The 15155-nt window shown below is 45.5% G+C and overlaps 1 protein-coding gene across 1 annotated transcript in view; it reads left to right on the plus strand.

The window, feature by feature from the left end:
- Positions 1-13956, plus strand: part of DNHD1 (dynein heavy chain domain 1) — a 103397-nt gene extending 89441 nt beyond the window's left edge. Inside the window, exons 35-46 of the mRNA XM_049780636.1 lie at positions 7885-7947; positions 8005-8184; positions 8376-8519; positions 8889-9067; positions 9177-10124; positions 10326-10506; positions 10687-10809; positions 10891-11092; positions 11787-11878; positions 12036-12179; positions 12619-13427; positions 13606-13956. Of these exons, the coding sequence (XP_049636593.1) occupies positions 7885-7947; positions 8005-8184; positions 8376-8519; positions 8889-9067; positions 9177-10124; positions 10326-10506; positions 10687-10809; positions 10891-11092; positions 11787-11878; positions 12036-12179; positions 12619-13427; positions 13606-13956 (3416 nt within the window). The remainder of the gene's footprint in view (positions 1-7884; positions 7948-8004; positions 8185-8375; positions 8520-8888; positions 9068-9176; positions 10125-10325; positions 10507-10686; positions 10810-10890; positions 11093-11786; positions 11879-12035; positions 12180-12618; positions 13428-13605) is intronic.
- The last annotated feature ends 1199 nt before the right edge of the window (positions 13957-15155 follow it).

Below are 15155 nucleotides of genomic sequence, written 5' to 3' on the forward strand. Positions count from 1 at the left end.
TCTCTCTTTCTTTGTTAGTTTTGCCAGTGGTCTATCAATCTTGTTTATTTTTTCAAAGAACCAACTTCTGCTTTCGTTGATCTTTTGGATTGTTTTTCGGGTTTCCACTTCATTGATTTCTGATCTTTTGGACTGTTTTTCGGGTTTCTACTTCATTGATTTCTGCTCTCAGCTTTGTTATTTCCTTCTGTCTCCCTATTTTTGGGTCCTTTTGTTGAGTACTTTCTAATTCTATGAGCTGCGTCATTAAGCTATTCAGGTATGCCCCTTCTTCTTTTCTGATGTGTGCTTGCAAAGCTATAAATTTTCCTCTCAGTACCACTTTTGCTGTGTCCCATAGGTTCTGATAGTTTGTGTCTCCATTGTCATTTGTTTCTAGGAAGGTTTTGATTTTATCTCGGACCCACTGGTTATTCAGTATTAGGCTGTTTAACTTCCAGGTATTAAAGTTTTTCTTTTGTGTCCCTTTGTAGTTCACATATAATTTCAGGGCATTGTGGTCAGCAAAGGTAGCCTGCAAAATTTCTATCCTCTTGATAGTATGGAGGTATGTTTTATGTGCTAGCATGTAGTCTATCCTGGAGAATGTGCCATGTACATTAGAGAAGAATGTGTATCCAGGCTTCTGGGGGTGGAAAATCCTGTATATATCCACTAGGCCTCTTTCTTCCATTTCTCTCCTCAGATCTAGTATATTCTTGTTGGGTTTCAGTCTGGTTCACCTGTCCAGTGTTAACAATGCCATATTGAGGTCTCCCACAATTATTGTGTTGTTATTGATATTATTTTTCAGATTTGTCAACAATTTTATTAAATATTTTGCTGGCCCCTCATTCGGTGCATATATGTTTTGGAGAGTGATTTCTTCCTGCTGTATGTATCCCTTGATTAATACAAAATGTCCATCTTTCTCCCTTACAACTTTCCTGAGTATAAAGTTTGCATCATCTGATATTAGTATGGTCACTCCAGCTTTTTTATGGGTGTTGTTTGCTTGGATGATTTTCCTCCAGCCTTTTATTTTGAGTCTATGTTTGTTCTGATTATTCAGGTGTGTTTCTTGTAGGCAGCAGACGGTTGGATTGAGTTTTTTGATCCATTTAGCCACTCTGTGTCTCTTAACTGGTGCATTTAGTCCATTGACATTGAGGGAAAGAATTGTCCTGGGAGTTGGTGCCATCTTTATATCGGAGTTTGGTGTGTCTGTTTGTCAGTCTTGTCTTAAAGTAGGCTGTTCAGTTTATCTTTTAAGAATGGTTTTGAGTCTGTAAAGTTTCTGAGCTGTTGTTTGTGTGTAAAACCATGTATTATTCCTTCAAACCTGAAAGTGAGTTTTGCTGGGTGCAGTATTCTAGGCAAAGCATTTATTTCATTGAATTTTGTCACTATGTCCCACCACTGCCTTCTGGTCTTGAGTGTTTCTGGTGACAGGTCTGCAGTAAATTTCAAGGATGTTCCCTTGAATGTAATTTCTCTTTTCGATCTTGCTGCTTTCAGAATTCTGTCTCTATCTGTGGGATTCCTCATTTTGACTAGGATGTGTCTTGGGGTGTTTTTTCTGGGGTCTCTTTTAGTTGATACTCTTCGGGCATGCAGGATTTGATCGCATGTTTTCATTAGCTCTGGTGTTTTCTCTTTAATGATGCTCTTGACCATTGATTCTTCCTGGAGATTTTCTTCCTGAGTCTCTGGGACTCCAATGATTCTTAAGTTGTTTCTGTTGAGCTTATCATAGACTTCTATTTTCATCTGTTCCCCTTCTTTGAGTAATTTTTCCATTGTTTGATCATTTGCTTTAAGGATTTTTTCCAATTTCTTCTGCTGTATGGAATTGTTATTCATCTCATCTTCCAGTGTACTAATTCTATCCTCAGCTGCTGTTAACCCGTGGGAAAGCTCAACCATGTTTTTCTTCAATTCATCTACTGAATTTTTCAGACCCGTTATTTGACCTGAAATTTCAGTTTGGAGTTTTCTGATTTCTTGGTTTTTGGGCCACACTCGTTTGACGCTCAGGGGTTACTCCTGACTATGCGCTCAGAAATTGCCCCTGGCTTGGGGGGACCATATGGGATGCTGGGGGATCGAACCACGGTCCGTCCTATGCTAGCGCTTGCAAGGCAGACACCTTACCTTTAGCGCCACCTTCCCGGCGGAGTTTTCTGATTTCTATCTTCATATTCTCTTGATTCTTATTAGTGTTCTCTTCTATACCTTTTTTGATTTCTTTGGACATCTTCCATATTGCGACTCTAAACTCCTTATCTGAGAGACTGACTAGTTGGTTGGTCATGTTCAAGTCATCAGAGTTGCCATCGTCATTCTCTATGTCTGGCGCTGGCCTGTGTTGTTTCCCCATTGTCACACTTGTATTGTGGGTTTTTCTACATGTTGTGGTTGGATTCATTGGCTAAATGATGTGCATGGCCGGGAAGTGAAGTGGAGCAGCTGTGCTCCTCTGGCTCCACCCTTTCTGGGCTTGTAAACTCACCTCCAGGGAAGGCTCCAGGGGAAGGCGAGCTGTCCTCAGATGAGCCACACAAAAGATGAATTCAAGCCAAAAATGGAGCACAGCACAGAAGACAGGCAGATAGGGATGCTGGCATCTGAGTTCCAGCAGAATTCAGTGGTTTCCCCTTTCTGGGCGTGTAAGCTCAGCTCCAGAGAAGGCTCCAGGGAAGGCGAGCTTTCCACAGATGAGCCACACACAGGATGAAATCAGGCCGAAAATGGAGCACAGCACAGAAGACAGGCAGATAGGGGTGCTGGCATCTGAGTTCCAGCAGAGTTCAATGGCTTCCCCTTTCTGGGCTTGTAAACTCACCTCCAGGGAAGGCAAGCTGTCCTCAGATGAGCCACACACAGGATGAAATCAGGCCGAAAATGGAGTACAGCACAGAAGACAGGCAGATAGGGGTGCTGGCATCTGAGTTCCAGCAGAGTTCAGCCTCCAGCACAGTTCTTAGTGTGATTTTTTCTTCTTGTTTCAGTGGCGTTCTTTCCTTAGAAAGAGCGCACGGCCGTGTAGCGAAGCGGAGTTGTTCATAATTTCAGTTGTTTCTGAAATTCAAGGTTGCAACACCAATCCCACTACCAGTGTGATCTCCCTCCCCAGTTTTCTAGCACACCCCAAATATGCCCCTTTGCAGGCACAAAATAATTTTAAATTACTTGTTACAATAATATGGCTAATGGAATTATTGAAAACTACTTCAGTAAAAGAAAATTTGTGAAAATTGTTATATCTCACAGTAGGGTTATTAAAGTCATAGTCTGAGAGTTCACTAAGCTGTGTTTTGCTAGTTGAGCCTTCAGTGTTATTTTTGTTTATTGAGTTTAGTTGGTTTCTATGCTACTTTCCATCTAATTTGATGTGTTACTACTAAGCTGTCAGTGTTACGGAATTTGGATATGTCAGTATTGTGGAATTATGTGCTATGCTCTCCAGAAGCTCCAGATCTGTAGACCTAGGTGATGAGCTGCAACAGCTTGTCTTGCATCTCTTTTGAGATCAGTCCTGAAGCTGTAAAGAGGGGCCTTTCTTTACAGTGCAGTGCCTGTGAGATGTGCATGTGGCAGTATGGGGGTGTCATGGGGAGAGGTTGCCTTCCCACTCCAAGAGGACCACAGCCAGAGGTTTCAGTCTGAAAAAATTGGTGTACCTAAAATTTTTGTCAGCTTGGTGTCTCTACAGAGATTAGTTGTGAAGAGGTGAGCTTGGGCTATTTGCATGGCAGCAGCTTCTGGGGGGCTTCATCAGGGCAGGGACTTAGCCTACCCCTCTCCAAAGGCATTCTGGAGTTTTCATCCCAAAGATAATGTACAAGTGGCTTGGCTTGCATATATTCCAAAATTAGTCATGATATTATGATGTTGGACAGTTTTTTTTTATATCGTAAAGGCTGTGGTGTATACTACTTTCTTCAACTAGTCATCATCTGTAGTTGGACATTTGAATTGTCTCCATATTTTGGACTTTGTACTAAGCACTGTAATAAACATAGGTGTGCATATGTTCCTTTGAATTAGTATCTTGGGGGTATATACCAAGAGGTACTACACTGGATTGTATATACAAGTGTTCTATTTCTATTTTTTGGAAAAATCTCCTTATTACTTTCCATAGAGGTTAAATATTTTCAGTCTTTCAGCTTCTGTGGACCAGTACCAGTCTATGAACTAGCAGTTGAAATTCACTGCACTGTTATCTTCTACTGAAGCCATGAAGTTCAGTGAGCACATAGTTCATGATTCATGAGATAACTTTTTTTTTATTTTTGGGCCACACATGGTGACACTCAAATTGTCCTGGCTATGCGCTCAGAAGTCACTCCTGGCTTGGGGGACCAAATAGGATGCCAGAGGATCGAACTGTGGTCCATCCTAGGCTAGCACGCACAAAGCAGATGCCGTATGCTTGGCGCCACCACTCAGGCCCCTTATGAGATTACTTTTTGCCTTCCATGGTGTCTATCTACCTTCTTAGTAGAGTCTCTTCATTACCTCCACTAACTGCATCAGCTAAGAATGTTCTCATCTACCAGTAACAAAAACCCAACTCACTATGCTTTAAGCAATTAGGGATTTATGTCCAATTATTAACAAACGATAAAACAGGCAGTTCTAGGGCTTCAGCATTGCCTTTAATCACTCATACTCTTCTGTTTTTGTTTAATAATCCTTAAGTGTGTTGCCTTATCATATTGTAGTAGGTTGAAAAGTGTCCCCACAAAGACTTAGCTACCTCCTAACCTCTATGAGAGTGACTTTATTTAGAAAAAGGAATTTTGGCAGATGTAATTAAGGATTTTGATAGCTACAGTCATCTTAGATTATCTGGGTTGGTCCTAAATCTAATTTCTAGTGTCTGTAAAAGAAACAGATGACAACTAACAGAGAGAGAAGGTCAAGTGAAAATGGAAGACAGAAAGATTGTAGTAATGGGTTTTAAAAAAAAGTCCTATAATCACAAAAAGCATCTCCTTTAAAGTATTTGAGTGGCTAGAGAGATATAGTACAAGGGTTAAGGTACTTGCATATGCCTGGCCTCAGTTTGATTCCTGGCACTATATATGTTCCCAAAGCACAACGAGGAGTGATCCCTGAGCATGGTGCTAGGAATATCACCTGAGCATCATCAGATGTGACTCCAACACCATTTCCCAAAGAATAAAAGCATTCAGAAGGGGATACAGCCTTATTGATACTTTGATTTTAAATGTCTGCCTACTGAACTATGAGAAAATAATTTTTCTCTTGTTTAAGGCACTACAATGGTTATAATCTTTTATCAAATTGTCTGCCATAGATGCTACAGTGATAGTACAGCAGGTAGAGTCCTTGCCTTGCATGTGGCCAACCTGGGTTCAATCCTTGGCATTCAATGTGGTCTCCCAAGCACTGCTAGGATTAATTACTGAGTGTAGAGCTAGGAATAACCCCTGAGCATTGCTGAATGTGGCCCAATACAATAACAATAAGAAACTGCGGGCCCAGGGAGATAGTACAGCAGTGTTTGCCTTGCAAGCAGCCGATCCAGGACCAAAGGTGGTTGGTTCGAATCCCGTATGGTCCCCCATGCCTGCCAGGAGCTATTTCTGAGCAGACAGCCAAGAGTAACCCCTGAGCATCGCCGGGTGTGGCCCAAAAACCAAAAAAAAAAAAAAAAAGAAACTGTCTTCCATCTGTCCCTCAATCATTTTGGAGTTATTGCTGGTTAAAACTGCTCCTTTCCAAGAAGAAAACAAAAACTTTTACAGAAGTCTATTGTAGGTGAAATTATGTCTCTCATCCCTTTGTCTTTTAGTATTACTCCCATAATTATGTTACATGGCAAAAGAGACTTTGCAGATGTACTTAAAGGTTACAGCTGACCTTAAGATATTTTCTGGGGCCCGGAGAGATAGCACAGCGGTGTTTGCCTTGCAAGCAGCCAATCCAGGACCAAAAGTGGTTGGTTCGAATCCCGGTGTCCCATATGGTCCCCCATGCCTGCCAAGAGCTATTTCTGAGCAGACAGCCAGGAGTAACCCCTGAGCACCGCTGGGTGTGACCCAAAAACCAAAAAAAAAAAAAAAAAAGATATTTTCTGGGGAGAAATTGGCTTGGAGACATTGGTTCAGGGTAGAGCACATACATGCTTTCATACTTTTCATGTGTGGGGCTCTGAGTTTGATCCCTGATAGCTTAAAAGGAGAGGCAATGATTTCCACCTTATTGTAAGTGATCTTCATATTCAACGTTACAACACCATGCTGACTGCCAGTGTCAGCTTCCCTCCATTAGTGCCTCTAGGTTCAACAGGCATAATGTTAAGTGTTATTATTGTAGTTTGGGTCCCATGCTTGCAGTATAATATTGTCAATTCTCCGGTTTGATATATAAAGAATTGGATCAAAACTTAGTGTGTTTCAATTATATGATTCCAATATATGCAAAAAACAGAAACAAAAATAAGCAAATGGGACTAAATCAAATGTAAAGAGTGTTTTGTATGGCAAAAGAAAGGCTGACAACAACTAAAAGCACTTTACTGAATTGGAGGAAATATTTTCACTCAACACATCAGATAATGTGGCTGGAGAGGTAGCATGGAGATAGAGCATTTGCCTTGCATGCAGAAGGATGGTGGTTCAAATCCCAGAATCCCATATGGTCCCCCGAGCCTGCCAGGAGCAATTTCTGAGTGTAGAGCCAGAAGTAAGCCCTGGGCACTGCTGGGAGTTACCCAAAAACCTAAATAAATAAATAAAATTAAATAAACATATCAGATAAAAGGTTACTAGCTGAGGTATACAAAACACTCAAAAAGATCAACAACAAAAATTTCTCGATATTTTTTTAAGAGTATCTTTTCTATGGGGCCGGGAAGGTGGCGCTAGAGGTAAGGTGTCTGCCTTACAAGCGCTAGCGTAGGACGGACGATCCCCCGGCGTCCCATATGGTCTCCCCAAGCCAGGGGCGATTTCTGAGCTCATAGCCAGGAGTAACCCCTGAGCGTCAAACGGGTGTGGCCCAAAAACCAAAAAAAAAAAAAAAGAGTATCTTTTCTAGAAGCTGGAGTGAAAGTACAGTGGATAGGATACTTGCATATTGTAGACCTGGCTTTGATCCCCAGACCCCAAATCACTGCCTGTAATGATTTCTGAGTGCAGAGCCAGAAATAAGCCCTGAGTACCACTGAATTTGGTCTAGCACCCCCCCTCCCACTGCCAAGAATATCTTTTCCAGATCCTAAAGCGGAAGATGCAAATGAGAAAGCAGCCAATTCTACCATTAACAGTCATGCACTTATATGTCTCTATTTGAAGGTATCAATTTTAAATTGGGGAGGAGGCATACCCAACTATACTCAAGATTTAACTCCTGACACTGCACTCAGAAATTACTCCTGACAGAGTTCAGGGGACCACAAGAGTACCTGGGATTGAATTTGGGTAGGCAGAGTGCAAGGCAAGTGCCCTATCTGCTGTACTCTCTCCAGCTCTAGCCAGTTACTTTTAAAATGATGATTCTTTGAAATTATTCTGACAGAATTAACATAAGCAAAGAAGGAAAATGCATTGATTCTTCTAATCAACCTATAATAAGGCAAAAATGGAATTCATGTCAGGGTTGACCAGAAATCTGCCAGTGTATTTCAGAATGCTAATAGGAACATCTATTGAGTGCTTACTAGGGGTCAGCAAAGTTACTGTCTATGTAGTCTTTCGTTAATCTTCACAGTCGATACTCAATGCCAACCCATTTCTGCAGATAAGGAAATTGAGTGATAAGAAGATTCTTAACTTTTCTATGGTGTCTTCTTGCACAACTTTCCTCATGAAAGGGAGCCCTGGTAACCTCACTTCTTGTCTGAGATCACCTCTACTTTTTCTACCACAGCAAAGGGTTTCATAAGTCAAGAAAAAGAGAGTACAGAGGAGGAAGAAGAGGAAGAGGAAGAGTGTTATAGTGAAGAGAGCTGTTATTGCCCTATGGGCATAACAAAAAGGTTGAATTCAGGGAAAAGGGAAGAAGAGGAAGCAGAGGAGAAAAAGGAAGAGGAGCAACTGACAGAGGAGATGGAGAGTCCAAAGTCAAGGCCAGCCCCTCAGACACAGTCTCTGCCTATTCCCTACCTTAGAGTGCTCTCAGGGGCTGATCCAGAATTGGGTTCTGCACTCTGTGAGGCAGCAGCTAATGGTAAGAACTGGGTATTCTCCTATTCTACCATCCCACAGGCCCCTCACACCCAGGTATAATTTCAGTTTCATCCTCATCTGGGGCACTAGATCTGTGGAAAAGGCAGAGGAAGGGATTTGATTTAGTTTTGTGCATGAAGTACACTGAGGCACTAGCAGGCTGGGTAGGGTGTCCTTGTCTCCCTTTTGTAGGCCAGCAGGTGCTACTGATCAACATGGAGCTGGGCCTAGAGTGCCAGGAACTACAGTGGCTATTGGCACGGGAGAAGCTGGCTGTGCAGCCTGGTTTCTGTCTCTACCTAAGCACAACCCTCCCCCTTAGTGCTTTAGGAAAAGGTAAGCCACCCCCCCTCCACCCCCAAGTAAGTTTCTAGCACAATTTTGTTTTTGTTTGTTTTAGTTTTGGATTTGGGGTCACAACCTGGCAGTGCTCAGGACTTACTCCTGGCTCTGCGTTCAGGGATGAGACTTGGGGGACCACATGGAATGCCAGTGTTTGAACATGAGTTAGCCTCATGAAAGGCAGGCATCCTACCTGCTGTACTATCTTTTTATCCCTTCCAGCACAACTTTGTAGACTTGCTAGATCCACACACTTCCCTGCCCAGGTCATGCTCAGACCTCTACTAGGGGAGCTTTAGTCATGGTGCTCCCTCTCCTGCCTTTGGCTCTGTCCAAGGGTTAAGTCTCCCATATGACCTCAAGTGCTAGGCTCTGAATGGCTGAAGGGGCTGAACGTGATGGATCTGGGCTCGAACATGGAAATCCTAGAAGAACAGATGCTGCACGAGCTCACATGCACATATGCTCCTGAGCTGGAGACCCGCTGGCAGGACCTAAAGATCAGAATCCTAGAAAGTCGCAAAGCTGTGGAAATTGCTGAGGTGTTTGAGGACCCAGACTGCGGGAGGGGCTGAACTTTGTAGGGGCTCAAGTATGGGAGTTGAAATGATTGGGAAGTAAGAGGTCCAAGCAGTAAGTGTTTGTATACAGGAGCAGCTGCTGCACATTATGTTGGCCCGTAACAAAACGTTTCTGACACCCTCCAAGTTCCTGCGACGTATCGTGAGAGCCCAGGCCAAGTTGGTTAAGCTGCGGGCTGACAGTGAGGAACTAGAAGATCTGAGACTGCAGGAGGCGGTACTGTGGACACCCTACCGGCGTATGATCTGCCAAGTCATAACCATCATAAAGGCCCTGAACCCACTGCAGAACCTGTTTCCCCCTTTGCGTATGAGCACAGAGAGTTGGCTGGCAATTGTCAGGCAGACTCTGAGCAATAGTAGAATGTATGAATTTCTCCCAGGGGGAGATCTACTCAGTCACCTGCTGCAGCTGAGGATACAGCTGATCCGTCAGCTGCTGAGCAGCACTGTGACAGCACTGGGCTTGACCTGGGCACCCTTGGTGGGTGCCTTGGGTGCTCTGGCTCTGCTGCAAGCCACACAGAAGTCACCAGAGCTGGAGAGGCTGGCACTTTGTCCTGGCCTGCCAGGCTCTCCAAGCATAAGCTACAGCAAGTCTGGTATAGCTCGACCAACCTGGCTAGGACTTAGAACCTGGCAGGAGTGTGGCATGTTAGAGGTGCTCCCCCCTTTTACTGGGTTGTGTGAGTCATTGGCACACCACCCCAGTGTCTGGCAGGCTTACTTGTCACTGTCATCCACTGTCCTGGGGCCTGCGCCTATCCCACTCAGTCTCCTCCAGAAACTAATCCTGTGGAGGGTGCTGCGGCCAGAGTGCCTGATGGATGCCCTGGCTGACTTCACCACCAGTCTCCTGGGCCGGCCCCTGGATGAAAACCTGAAGGCCACTCCTATTCCCTTCGAATACTGTAAGGCTACTCAGCCCATACTGATCTTGCTGCCACCATCTGATCACCCTACAGCCATCCTGCATCCCCTGGCTGACATTAAGAAACTGGCTGCTGTTCATGTGAAGGTTTGAACCTGGCCTCTCCATCATAGAGTGACCAGATTCTTTGGGACAGGTGGGGGTGCCCCCTGCTTCCTCTCCCAACCCTCATTGTCTTCCTGAACCTTTCTGGAAAACTTGTAGACTGTAGGTCACTGTGGCATTATCCCTGGTCCCTGGGTCCAACTGGGATGGCTGTGCTATTCTGACATGTCTGTTGGTTGTCAGGGACATTTGGAGGTGATAGCCTTGGGCTCGGAAGCCTGGGACCCAGTCTCAGTTGTGGTCAACACACTGCATCATGCTATGAGTGAAGGGCACTGGCTGGTACTGGAGAATTGCCACTTGATGCAGCACTGGCCAAAAGAGCTTCTCCAGCTTTTGCTGGTGCTGTTGGATGAAGTCAAGGGTGAGTATGCTGTTTAGATGAGGCTTCTATATCCTGCCTGACATTTGGGCTTCAACCCTCAGTCTCAAGGCTATTTCCCTGGATGTGACTCCTGATCTCTGGCCTCCAGTCTGAGCCTAAACTTATAGTTGACCCTTCTCTAAGAGGTAGACCTCAATCTTTTTTCTGGCTCCCTTCTAGAAGTCTCAAACCCAGACTTACAACTGCTTTTAGCTGAACCTGTAAGCAGGAAGGTGGTCACTGTCCACCAAGATTTCCGTCTTTGGCTAATAATGTCTGCAGACTCTCTTGCTTCCTTACCAGGTGAGGAGTGCTCCCCCACCCCTACATCAGCACTTGGGCTGGAGGAGGAGGTTCTGTGCTGAGTCAGCTCTCCTTCCCTAGCTGTGCTGACTCATCACTGCATGCCTATTTTCTGGAACCAGTCACTGGAGCTGCACCATGTCTTGATCCACAGCTTGGAGCTGGCTCAGCAAGGACCTTATGCACAACACCCTAGCAGGGTGTTGCCCCTTCTCCTCCTGCATGGTCTCCTATCACACAGGCAGCTCTATAGAAAGAAGCTGCAGGCACAAAGGGGATGCTGGTGAGGGACCCCACCTATTCTGCTCAGTCAGGCATTTAGTCAGTAAGCAAATATAAAGTTGTCTGTACCCTCTGGGAAGAAAGACATATGCATGCTCAGCTCTTAAATTTGAGGACATGGGAATGTCAAAGAAAGCTTCTCTGAAGACATTGGGATTTCACTTTAATTTTTTTTGGGCTTATTTGGGGGGGGGTCACACCCAGAAGTGCTCAGAGGTTACTCCTGGCTCTGCACTGGATTACTCCCATTGGGGTTCAGTGAACCATATGGGAATGCCCGAGATCTAGCCCAGGTTGGAACGTATGCATAGTACATACTTAGCTGTACTATGGTTTTGGTCCCTATAACTGCATTTTTGTGTGTTTATTTTGATTGAATCACTATGAGATAGTTAAAAAGTTGTTGATGGTTGAGCTTCGGTCATATAATGTTCCAACACCCATTCCTTCACCAGTGTTCATTTCCCACTAACAATTTCCCCAGTTTCCCTATTGCCCGTCACCTCCCATCCAAGCCTGCCTATATGGCAGACCATTTTATCTCTTTCTCTTTCCTTTTAGGCACCATAGTTTGAAATATTGTTATTAAAAGGGTATCATGCATATCGCTTTACCTCCTCTCAGCACCCAGTTCTTACCAAGAGCGAACTTTTTCAACTAGATCTTAAATCCTACTTCCTGTTCCCCTTCCCAAGGCCGCAAGTGACCCTGACTCAAGCCCTTCAGATCCAGGACCAGCTATGGGCCACCCTTAGCAATCCCTGTGTTGCTCTGCAGGAGCTGGCTGGTGAGACTCTTCTTGATTCCCATGAAGTCATCAGCTCCCAGGAGGGCCTGGAAAAAGGGGTGGGGATGGGCATTCCTCGACTGGGAGGGTTCACTGTGGTTTGGGAGGGGATGGCAACAAGAGGGATGCAACTAAATGGTTCTGGCCTCATTCTCAGCTTTGGTTTTCTACGGGGGCCATGTGGCAGATGACAAAGACACAGAGGTCCTAGTTAGCCTCACCCAGGCCTTCCTGAATCCTAAGAGGGAGAACCTATCATACAGACCCCAGCATCTGCTGGCCACACTGATGCTCAGCCCAGGTAAAAGTCAAGCCAGGTGTCTGTGCTTTGGGTGGGGAAGAAAGCAGTGCCATGCCTCCCTCAGGAATGTAAAGTCACGTAAAGAGCAGCAATGGTGGGGCCAGAGCGGTGGCACAGCGGTAGGGTGTTTGCCTTGCATGTGGCTGACCTAGGAAGGACCGGTTCAATCCCCCTGGCATCCCATAAGGTCCCCCGAGCCAGGAGCAATTTCTGAGTGCATAGCCAGAAGTAATCCCTGAGTGTCACTGGGTGTGGCCCAAAATCCAAACAAAAGGGGGCAATGGTCCCCCCAGTGTAAGAGGGGGGACCATTGTAAGAGGGTGCAGTTGTCCCCCCATTAATGGGATGTTGACTTGAAGTGTCAGAGGAAGATCTACTTATTTGGGTCAGAGGCTCAGAGAGTTCATTTGACCTCTGACTCTTCACTTCTACCTCTAAGAATTGAGAGACGCTGAAACTATAGCAGAGTGCAAAGCCCAGGTGCATCTACTGTCCACACACCATGAACCCCAGATATGCGGAGTGAGTGGTGGCACCCGTGCTTGGTTAATACGGCACCAGAGTTCTGCGTTCCTGAAACATCTCCAGCTGAGCTCAGTGTTCTGGGTTCCTGTGCCTCAAGGAGTCTCTCAGCGTGTGGAAAGGCGGATGCGACAACGACTGGTGCAAGCCCAGCGGAGGCTGGAGATGCTGCAGGCTCTGCTCACCTCGACCTCTGTCCTAGAGGAGAGGAATGCCACTCAGATGGTGCCTGGAAAGCAACTTCAGCCTCTGGATAACTTCCTTAAAGCCGAGGTACAGGAACTCAGGCAGCTGGTGAACCATCTACTCCAGGATCTCCACTGCTTGTTGCAGCAGCTGATGGGTACACAACCTTGTGCTTCCCCACGTTGTGTTGCTGTGGCCGAGGCTCTCTGGAGGGGCCAGCTTCCCCAACCATGGCGGCCTCATGCACCTGCTGGCCCGCAGCCACCCTGGCAATGGCTTAGACAACTTTCACGTCGCGGGCAGTTGTTGCTTCGTTACATTGGGAGAAGCTCCGAAGCACCGGTGCGCTCCTTTCACCTCTCAGCCTTCAGTCACCCTCGCCGCCTGTTGCTGTCACTGCACTATGAGACTCCCACCACTGCTGTGCTCTCTGTGAGCCATTATATGTACAGCTCAGAGTATTCTAGCAACCCAAATTCTGATTCCAATCAACAGTCCTTTAGACCTTGGGCCCTGCACAGCAGTCCTCTGCACTTCCAGGTACCTTCTTTTTCTGATTCTGCCCCCTCCCCAAGTCTCTTCTTACTCTCTACTCTCCCCTCAACCACTTCTTCACATTCCTGGGGGGTAAGGCCTTTGTAATGCTGCCTACTTTTCTGATTCCATCTTAACACCCCAAAGTTCCTAGCTCTACCTGATTATCTTGTGGCACCTGTAGGTGGTGAAAAACCCAAATGCTCCTGTTCCAGAGAAGGGGGTGCTGTTGGTTGGGCTGCTACTCCAGAATGCTGAATGGGACCCACTAGCTGGAGCTGTGCAGGATGGCACTTCACATCAGCCCTGCCCTCTGCCTCCAGTAAGCGTCAGCCCCCACACCCTTAAAGCCAGCGACTTGCCATCTCAAGTGGGCCTGGCTGTGTACTCTTGTCCCGTGTACTTGGAAGGGTTCCTGGGGACCACAAAGCTGCATAGCCGGAATATCCTGATGCACTTACCATTGCCCACCAAACTCAGCCCTGCCACTTGTGCCCAGCGGAGAGTTCATGTGTGCAGCCCACTCCTGCTCTAAGCCCATGATCAAAATACAGTCGGAGTCAATGAAAGTTTTCTGAGTTTTGGAATGTGTATATGTGTGAGCACATGGAAAAATAAAAGCAGAATGTGACAAAACCACTAAGGAGAGAGCACAGTGTCAAAGAGGTGTCTTCTCCCTGAAGGCAAATGTCTTCAGCTGGGGAGAGTGATTTTGAGGGTGTGCTGAGTGCAATTGGAACTGAAATGTTAAGTTGTTTATCCAAAGAGCAAGACAGCCAACACACAGACCTGAGATCTTATCTAACTCTACTGTGGTTTCAAGTCCTAGTGCTAAAAGCAGAAAGGATTTGTGGGTGGGGGAAGGAGAGTGGTGAGAGTCTGGGCCACATCCATTGGTTCTCTGCAATCAGGAATTACTCCTGACATGTTTGTGGCACCATATGCCGGGTTGGCCACATGCAAGGAAAATGCTCTACCCAGCATTCTACTGTTAGGGCCCTCTAAGGAATTTTTTGAAGAAACCATTAAAACTCAAATGCTTCTTTTTTCTTTTTTTAATATATTTTTTTATTTAAGTAACATGATCATAATTGGGTTACAGTCACAAACAGAACACCCCCCTTCACCAGTGTAACATTCTCCCCTCCCCCCTTCCCATCCCCTGCCTGTATTCGAGACAGGCATTCTACTACAGTTATTTGTTTTTAAGTTCAGTAAACTGTATTTTTTCCCTTAAAGGATAAGAGTAAAAAAATATAATAAAGGTGTGATAGTGGCAATCACCATTGTTTGCATAGGTCCAGAAAAATGGGGAAAATGGAAAACAATCCTTGACCTGATTACAAAAAGGCCTCACCCCAGAAGTTTATTGGCATAAGACCGACTCTGGGTTCCAGGCATACCAGTCTGTCCAACCGGAGTCATTCTCCGTGGTCCCAGTGAAACTTTTTCACACTTTAGCTATTGTTGGTATCAGATTCTTATATTTAAAGATTCTGGATTCTGTGCATTTCTTTCATCGATGTCAGGCTGATGTGGAGCATCCTCTAGTTTTCAGCATACAATTAAATGTGGAGCGATCTGCCCTGCAAGCAGGCTGTTGCCGAGTTGTCTGGGTGTTGAGAGCACTCTTCGGAGTAAGTCAATGCCAAAGTAGTGGTAGGTCTTCCCTGGTAGAGTCTTGGATCCTGGTAATGTTATAGACAATTGTGGTTGTTTCCATAGATGGTATCC

This window comes from Suncus etruscus, chromosome 9, assembly GCF_024139225.1.
Source record: "Suncus etruscus isolate mSunEtr1 chromosome 9, mSunEtr1.pri.cur, whole genome shotgun sequence".
NCBI lineage: Eukaryota > Metazoa > Chordata > Mammalia > Eulipotyphla > Soricidae > Suncus > Suncus etruscus.